General features: G+C 47.8%; 1 protein-coding gene across 1 annotated transcript; it reads right to left on the minus strand.

The window, feature by feature from the left end:
• Positions 1-333: 333 nt before the first annotated feature.
• LOC144770537 (ferritin heavy chain B-like) lies at positions 334-6,027 on the minus strand. Its single transcript, XM_078655139.1, has 4 exons — positions 5,875-6,027; positions 3,623-3,769; positions 2,370-2,495; positions 334-672 (listed from the first exon to the last, which is right to left on the minus strand). Exons 1-4 carry the CDS (start codon positions 5,974-5,976, stop codon positions 517-519), a joined length of 531 nt encoding a protein of 176 aa, XP_078511265.1. The 5' UTR covers positions 5,977-6,027; the 3' UTR covers positions 334-516.
• Between the last annotated feature and the right edge of the window lie 3,121 nt (positions 6,028-9,148).

Here is a 9,148-nt window from a genome sequence, read left to right on the forward strand (position 1 = left end):
GAAAAAGGGTTAGATTTCCAAAATATATTTGAGTGATAAATCCTGATGGAGTGTCCTCAAATGTAATCTTGTCTGATGTGATCACCATTACCTGGCTAAAAATCTTAGAAGCTCGGTACGATTTCACTGAGCACGAGTAGATCTTATTACAGAAAGAGTTGGGCATCAGTGTTAGAGGTTTATAGATTCCTTGGCAGTCTATGGCTAGGCAATCTATATTTAGTCTAGACTCCACCCTCTATCATGACCTGGGTATTCAAGTGCCCTACCAGTAACTCCACCATAGTATTTTTGCCCTCCTCCCCAATCCATGAATGAAGCCATCACAATGAGTATGATGCTGAAAACCTTTATTTCTTGAAACATGCCGACAAGCACAGCCGCCGATGCAGGTAGCCTGGATATATATAGAAGAACCCCACCCCACACACGCCTTCTGATGGAGTCAAAGCAGTGTAAATAATGAGAATGCAGGTTCGGTGGGAGTAGCAGGCCGGTGTTCCCTCCTGGGGGAGCTTAGCTACTCTCCTCCAGGGTGTGCTTGTCGAACAGGTACTCGCCCATGCCGTTCTGGGGCACGCCCAGGCGCTTCAGGTTGGTGATGTAGTCGCCAAGCTTTTTGATGGACTTCACCTGTTCCTCCAGGTACTCAGACTCCAGGAAGTCACAGAGCTGTGAAGAGAGAAAACCCAGTTAAAATACAAATCACCCAGGAATACAAGAAACAGGTAGAAAGACAGCAGGGTAACAGTCCAAAACAAGCATTGGCAAATCCAATCTATTTCGCCTATGCAACAGCTTTTGGCTTCTGCAATGTGTTTTAGCCATGCTGATCAATGAGACTCCTGTTCAGCATGGCTAAAAGTGTGTGAAGTGAGTAGATTGGGCTAAACTGGAGTACGGTTGATTGTTGTGGAGTAGAGTGGAGTCGGTGGAGTAGGGTAGACTGGAGTTGAGCAGGGTGGATTGGAGTGGGTCAGACTGGAGTGGGTTAATCGGAGTGGGGTAGTCTGTAGTACGTTTGGTGTGGTAGATTGGGGGAGAGGTAAATAGGAGTGGCTTTCATTCAAGTGGGGTAGATGGGGAAGACCAGAAGGTGCAGATCGGGGCAGGTTGAAGTGGGGTGGAGTATGGTAGATGGGAGTAGTGTGATGAGATGAAGAATGGGGAGCACTAGCATGCAGATGAAAGGGAACAAGCAGTGCCATGAAGATGGAGCAGTAATGCAGTGAAGAGGGAGGGGCAGCAGTGACATGAGATAGTGGGAATATTATTACGCAATGTTCACATTCCGCTCCATTACCAATAGCGGTGTATGCAATTTGTTTTGGGGAAGGGGTGGAATTTAGAAAGAAAATAAAGTTTCCCAGGTCAGATTTATCCCATTGCAGGCACACAGGAATCCAGTGCCAAATGACTGAGCAGTTTTAAATACAGGCACTTTGTTAATAAAACAGCCATTTTACCTAATTTTGACTGCATACAATTGGTGTTGCTCCAGGTGAACAACTACAACATTGCAAATTGTGTTTCACTTAATATCAGTTTCATTTGTTACTCGTCAGAAACTGCAATGTCGAGACAGCCGTTTCGGGTTCTTTTGCATGCCCATAAGCCACGGGCTCCAATTACAGATGTAAGCTGCGTCCTCCCCTTTTAAGTGTCGTTTAGCCACAACTGCGATAGGGTTCAAAATTAATGTCACTTTTAAAATCTTTTAAGATTAGGGCTTCATATACGATTTTGCTGTAGGCGCGTTCTGCCTGCAAAACGTTGCAGCTACTTCCGTTTGCTGATCTCCCGAGTGCAAAAGAGAAACAACAAGCGAGATCAAAAGGCCATGTCCGTATTTAGGAGCGTGGGGCCTAAAAAGTGCAGACCTTGGGTCCACAAGCACCAGCACCCCCAATACTCCAACCCCCTCCCCAGACTCCCACGTGGCTACCCTGGGAGAGAAAACAAGTGTGCGGTGACCAGAGACCGCGCCTTCAGTGCTCTGAAGGAGTTGACATTGTTCCTTCAAAGCTTTAGAATACTAAGGCTTGCCTGGCCTTCATCCCACCCAATGTCTTTTTACTCCACCTACCTCTTCACCCCTGCATTTATTTTCCTATCTACATCTTCCCTTTCTTGCTCGGATAATGAAAAATAGGACTAGGAACCAAAAAATTTTATTAAAGGAGCTCAGCGTGGGACCGCAGGGAAAATGAAGCACAAAATGCATCTGTAGAACAAGGATGGAAATCTGGCATTTCCGTTGTATTCGGGTCTCAAAGGGCAGTGAAAAGTGGGACAAGAAACGGATGTGTGCCCTCGCCCGCCCACTGCTCCGGACCAGGGTGAACCAGGCAAGCGCCTCGAATACCTACATGGGGGTCGGCTTTATCGGTGGCCAGCTTGTGCAGGTCCAGCAGGGCCTGGTTGAGGGTCTTCTCCAGCTGCAGGGCCGCCTGCATGGCCTCCAGGGTGTTGACCCACTCGTCACGGTCCGGTTTCTGTGAAAATGACAGAGTGCGTTAGAATAGCTCCAGGGCCCCACGCCGCCATCTCATGCTCCTAATAAAACCATGCTAACTCCGTGACATCACAGGCAGTGTTATTGAGGTCAAGGAGAACTTAAAGGTCAGGGTGCTCCCCAAGAGGCTGTACTGAAGACCCCCTTCTGCTGTCGAGTGGCTGGAACACTTCCAGCCTCCTGTGGTACAAGGTTGTTGGAATATTACCCTTTCCCCGTGCACATACCTCCATTTTCTATTCCATGGGTCTTATAAAGCCACAGCGGCCACAAGAACGCCCCGCCCGGCCATACAAGGATGATTTCCACGCTGGAAAAACCAGCACAATGTGTACCAGACCTGTACTCTGAAATCCAATTAACCCATAATAAGCCGAGAGGGGCCGGTGGGGTGTAGTTAAGGGAAGTGAAGAGACCCCATTATGGTTGGTGTGAATGTAATCACACTGAACGCTTTCACAGCTTCGGAGTTGCAACACTGAAAAGTTGAGGGATGCAAAATATGTGCACAATCTACTCTCGAGTTATGCACAAATTGCGCAATCCATGTTTGGGCACCAAACAGATTACCATGGCATTCAGGAAAAACTTTGTGTTAAGGGAAGACAGTTTCAAATGCATAAGGGTACAGACTAAACGAAGAGAGCAGAATTGCGGTTAAGGCTAGGTGTGCATGTAATCTGTTATCAAGTTACTAATTGTAATGTCATGTCCGGAGTCATACTCGTGCGCCCAGCTGCATAACAGCAGCACCACGCGCCCCTCACCATGACATCCTGCACCAGTACCACGTGCCCCTCACCATGACATCCTGCACCAGCACGTGCGCTCACCTGGATATCCTACAGCAAGCTTCGCGCGCACCTACCTTGACATCAAACAGTACCACACGCGCTCACACCTTGACATCCTTCCCGTAGTACCACACGCGCTCACCTTGACTTCCTTCCCGTAGTACCACACGCGCTCACCTTGACATCCTTCCCGTAGTACCACACGCGCTCACCTTGACATCCTTCCCGTAGTACCACACGCGCTCACCTTGACATCACGCAGAACCATGCGCGCGCTCACCTTGACATCACGCAGAACCATGCGCGCGCTCACCTTGAGATCCTGCAGCACCACGCGCCCCCCGCGCTTGTTCTGGTACTTCATGAACTTCTCGGCGTGCTCGCGCTCCTCGTGGCTCTGCTCCTTGAAGTACTTGGCCACGTGACTCAGGGCCACATCGTCCCGGTCGAAGTAGTAGGACTGTAGAAAAAAAATAGGAGAGGCAGTCAAGAGATCACAGCTCCAAGTGACAGAAGGGTTAGCAGGGGACAGTATCAGGCACACTGTCACCGTGCCTCGCTCTCTCGGTGGGGGGCCTGTCAAACCTGCCTTTTTTAGGTCTGGCTCAACAGCGCAGGACCGAGGAGTTCCCCTTGTGCAATGTATGGATGGTCAAGCAGGAATGAGTGCACATCTGGGGGAGCACGTTAGTCATTGTTGGTTTCTATAGATACATTTAATCCGCTATCCTCTACGACTAGCCTCACATATGATACAATTGCAATTTTGTACCATGACAAGTATTACCAGAGTATAGGGTGCAGCGGCGAGGCCCCCGCTATCATCAGGAACCCCAGGGGTACTCCACAGTCAGCAGGCCTCGGTTCTAGAATCCTTTCTAAGCTGAGAAGACCGAAACAGCCTGCTCTACGCACGAGCCATTAGGGGTGATTATGCGCCTAACGTGCAAGCATGGATGCCAGCTCCCCAGAAAATATAATACATTATAATTTTCTAGGCATGGAGTTGGGCAACTTCCTAACACCAGAACATGAACAAAGAAGGCAATAAGAACGGCCTCAAGCCTTGCAGCACGGGATAGCACAGCAGAGGCCTTCCTGGTCTCTGGCTTGGCACTGGACCCCCCACTGCACACTGAACCAAGTATAGCACCTGTTCCAGTCTACTTTTGTCACAATACCCATTATCTTGCCTTCTACATTACAGATCCTGGGAACTATGCTGCAAAGCATTAAATGATGTGGCATGTTTTCATATCCTTCATTTTTTTTAAAGCATAACTGTCTGCGCAAAGAGTTCCCCTCATTAGTACCAGTTTAACAACCAAACATCAATAAGCAACTAAAAGATGGTCAACCTGTGCGAAAGGCAAGCAAACATATCCCGCACTTAATTTGGATACGTTTCAGCTAGAAACCGTTTTCTTTTGTTAAAATCTGAAGCGCATGCACTGTAAAGCAAGTGCAGCAATCCCTAACTATGCAAAAAAAAGCAACAGCAGCTCATAATTCCAGTGGCCATGGGTAGGACTCCAAAATAAAAAAATAAAAAAGTTGGTAGACACATACATAACATTAGTCTTTTCTTTTCCACTAAAACATCTCAATTGCACCCACCAGGTTGCCACAACATGTTTGGGGTCCAATGCTGATCATCAACTAGCTCCTGCAAGAAGGCCAAAGAGCAAAATACGCCTGCCACCTTGGACGCCAAAGGGAACCCGGTGTGAATTGGAGCCTTTGGCCTATGGCTCTGAAGTGCTATATACATTTAAAGTACGATAAAGTGACCTACTCAGCCCTGGCATAGCACAACTCGAGGTCCCTGAACATTCTGCATCGCCACCTGTGCCAATTCTAGGCAGGAAAACTAGGCTTCACCTTACACTGCCGTCCCTCCAATCCATATAGGGACGCCCGCACTAAGGAGACACTACTGGAACAGAGACAGCCAACAGACCTCCATACGCATGATGGCAGTCACAGTACTACACCCCATCGCAGGTACAGCTTTCCCACGAGCAGAAAACCCCCCCTACCCCTCTAAAGCTGCAACCCGCACCTCCGGGTTACGCAAAGACAGGTATATTCACGAGCCCTGCCTGACATAGCCTGCGTGGGTATTGTAGTAAGGACAGACCCCACTACGAAGAGCAAAGGCGGACAGACGGCGCCCGAGCTCACCATGAGGCGTACGGCTCGGTGTTGTCAGTACACTGAGGACAGACAGACAAACCCCACTTCGGAGCGTAAGACGGACAGATAGCGCCTGCACTCACAAAGAACAGGTACACGTAGGAAGCACACAGATCGCTGTTAACAATGAAGCAAGGACAGACAGAATGTGGACTCACTAAGCCGAAAGAAGGACAGACAAAGCTCTGTGTGGAGAGTAAAGACGGACAAACAGGGTCTGTACTCACTAAGAGGAAGAACAGACAGACACCGCACTGCGTCTGTACTCACAGGTAGACCGGGAGACGTAGACGACGGTACAATAAGGACAGACAGACAGACTCATCTACGGGGAGTAGAGAGAGACGGACAGACGGCGCCTGTACTCACCATGGACAGGTAGACGTAGGAGGCGTACAGCTCGGTGTTGACCATGCGGTTGATGGCCGCCTCGCACTCGCGGTTGTAGTTCTGGCGCACCTGGGACTCCATGGCGTTGCTGATGGTGGGGTTGTCGGCGGTAGTTGTAGATGTAGGTAAAAGATGGATAAAGTTTTCAGGAGAGCGCTGGACTCGGAGCCACGTTCCGTTCAAACACTGTTGAAGCAAGAACACAACTCAGAGCTGGGTCTGAAAAAGCAACGCACAACGCCTCTATTTATACTAGGAAGGGCGTGTGCGACGGAGACGGACAGCGCTACCTACCAATAGGAAGAGGCGCTCGTCCATCATACGTAGTTCTTCTCATGGTGACTAAGCACTTTTCTTGCACTTCGTCCTAGTGCTTGTACTCGGTTAGAATGATCACGTGCTAACCCGCACCTCCCCTCTCGCCCTCTTCCCTTATTTCCACCCAGGGTGTGACATGACTCGTGTTTCTTTGGTTTCCTCCTGTAAACTGGCTCAGTCTCGCCAACACTAGTGCTCAGCTATTTTTTATATGATTTCACGCGTCACAGGACTAAAACACAATACTTGTTAACACTGTCCCAACTCCCCGAGTTGTCGAGCTTGGACTGGAGAATTCAGTTTGTATCCAGGTCTCCGAAGTGTCTGCCACGGCCAGGGCCTCAGGAGACACTAAATCGAGGGGGTCAGCACTTGAAACTCAGTACAAAATAAGGACAAAGGCGGGCATGTAATCACAGCATGCAAGTATGTTTAATTGTGTTTTTACATTCTGCTTAAGTAATGAGAAAAAAAGGTGCGAAAACATTCAACCACACAAAAAGGGGTTGGATGGGATGAAATGAACAATAAACAAAATGTTCTTAGCAACATTCCTAAACCTCAAAATGCAAATTGACTAGTCAGATGCCATTTTTTTCATGCTGCAGTCTCCTTCTGCCTGTATTGCCATAACTGAAAAAAATGTAAGCGTTTTGAAACAGTGCTTTTAAGGAACCCTTGACCGGATCTCCAGTTGGCAATTCCTTCGAGTTAGTAGGCAGCACCACAGAGCCACTAGATGGTCTTGTGTGTAAGTTTTAGCCAAAGAACTCTAAGGTTTCTCAGCAAACGGCACGCAGCAGGTGCCAAAGGCAAGTCCGTCAGCGCCCGTTCGCATCCGGATCGCGCCTAGTGCTAGAACCCTTGCCAGTTCCAACCCAGAGAGGATACTACAGAGTTATCTATTCAGGTAACGTACTGCGCTTGCTAAACACCACAAACCAGGGCTGCACCTGCATGGACCTACTTAAATCTCTGCTCAGGGTGCGATCTCTTGTGCAGCAATTGCAGGTTTCATATTCCTGCACCAACGCTATCCCATAGTCCCCGAACGCCTTATGCTAAAAGCGGTCTCGACGATTCGCCATCTAAAATTCTCTGTAGTCTTATAAATGCCTGTTCCCTGGTGAAACACACGTTAGAACTGGCAGAACTTATTGATGGCCATCAGCTGTACATCATCTTTATTATGGAAACCTGGGCTAATGCAACCTCCTGCCCTGACTTAATTAATGCTACCCCTCACCCGGGCTACTCTTTTTTTAGACTTGATAGACCATATTAAGGAGGTGGAGGGATCATGATTACTTTCCTCTTGCTTAGAGATAACCAAAAATCACTCCTATGAAGGATTATTGATTTACTGCCCCCCACCCCCCAGGCCCAAGAAGTTGTTTTCTCAAATCTATAGGCACCCTCCTGGAGGTCGGGCCTGTAGCAGTGACTACACTATACTAGAGGATTTTAATTTCCACCTTGATCTCCCTAAGGATAAAGATATGGCTGCCATTTCAGAAACAATTAATTACTTAGGTATCCCACAGCTTTTGCATCAGACCACCCACTCAGCAGGCCTCACTTTAGACACCATTCTCTATAATAATCCTCTTATTGCTATTAAGGACTTTTTACCTCTAACCTGGTCTGATCACATAGCCGTTACCTTTAAACTCAATATCCCTTCTTGATAGGTTTCGCATTTCCCGCCCCTCAATTCACTCAACATGATGATGTATAAGTTAGCATAGTGTGTCTAACCAAATGATGTGTTGCATATGTATCTAGGACTAATTGCTTATTTTTGTGTTCCAGTTAGCAATTTTTCAGCTTAGCTCCTGTGCCGCCATCTTGGGAACATGTCTCCGTGACCAGACTGCAATGCCCCCTCCCTTATGAGCAGAAAATCACTGGTCTCAGCATTTCTCGCCTTGAGTTAGAATTTGCAGAAAACTAACAACGAAATGTGTTTCTTTGCTATCAGTAATGTTCCCATGCCCGGGAGGAGCGGAGTCTCGGCTCCGTGGCCTTGAGGGTGATAACAGCCATCCTCCCGCAGGTGCAGCGGCTTCATGTGTACACCCATTGTTCACAATTTCTCCAGTCCTATACTTTTCCATTAGGGGCGTGACTAATGTTTCTGTAACATGTTATAATGTATTGTCGTTTTGAGAACCGGCAGTCCTCTCAGTTCACTCCTTGGAGTGAAGTCCTGACGGGGCCTCTCTATAGAGAAAGTAATGGCCTAATAAATGTTTTCTAATTCTTCTACACTGTCTGGCTGGCTTATTTTATGGGAATGATATCTGAGTGAGGTAAGTTTGCTCAGGTGGTTTTGAGCCACGCTTATCACTTCTCTAACTCAAGAAGACAGACGGAGCGACACTAGCCTCACTAACTACCATGGCTGGTGCAACATGGACTCCAATGTATTGTTGCAACAGCTTTCTCGTTCTCAGCCTACTCTGCCACCAGATCCAGAGTATGCCGCAAAGAAATACTCACAATGGTTAAACACTGCCGTCACTAAACACGGTTAAACAGTGCCATCACTAAAGTAGCCCCCTTAAAACTTTCAAATCAGGCAGAGAAAAACCTTCTGCTCAGGGTTCACAGAGGCCCTCTGTGTCGAAAAACATTCTTCCACTTCTCAAGAACCCTAATTTGCACCCTGAAAATCCAGCCAACTATCGCCTTGTATCCAGACTGCCTTTCCCTTCGAAAATTATGAATACTGAACTGACACAGTTCATCCAATCTAACCCTTTATTAGGTTCCACATAGTTTAGGTTTAGATCTGGACACAGCACAGAGACTGCATTGATTCAATCAATCAATCAATCAATCAATCATTTGTAAAGCACACTACATACCCGCAAGGGTCTCAAGGCGCTGGCGGGCGCTACTGATCGAACAGCCAGGTCTTGAGTATCCTCCT

Source organism: Lissotriton helveticus, chromosome 7 (assembly GCF_964261635.1).
Source record: "Lissotriton helveticus chromosome 7, aLisHel1.1, whole genome shotgun sequence".
Taxonomy (NCBI): Eukaryota; Metazoa; Chordata; class Amphibia; order Caudata; family Salamandridae; genus Lissotriton; species Lissotriton helveticus.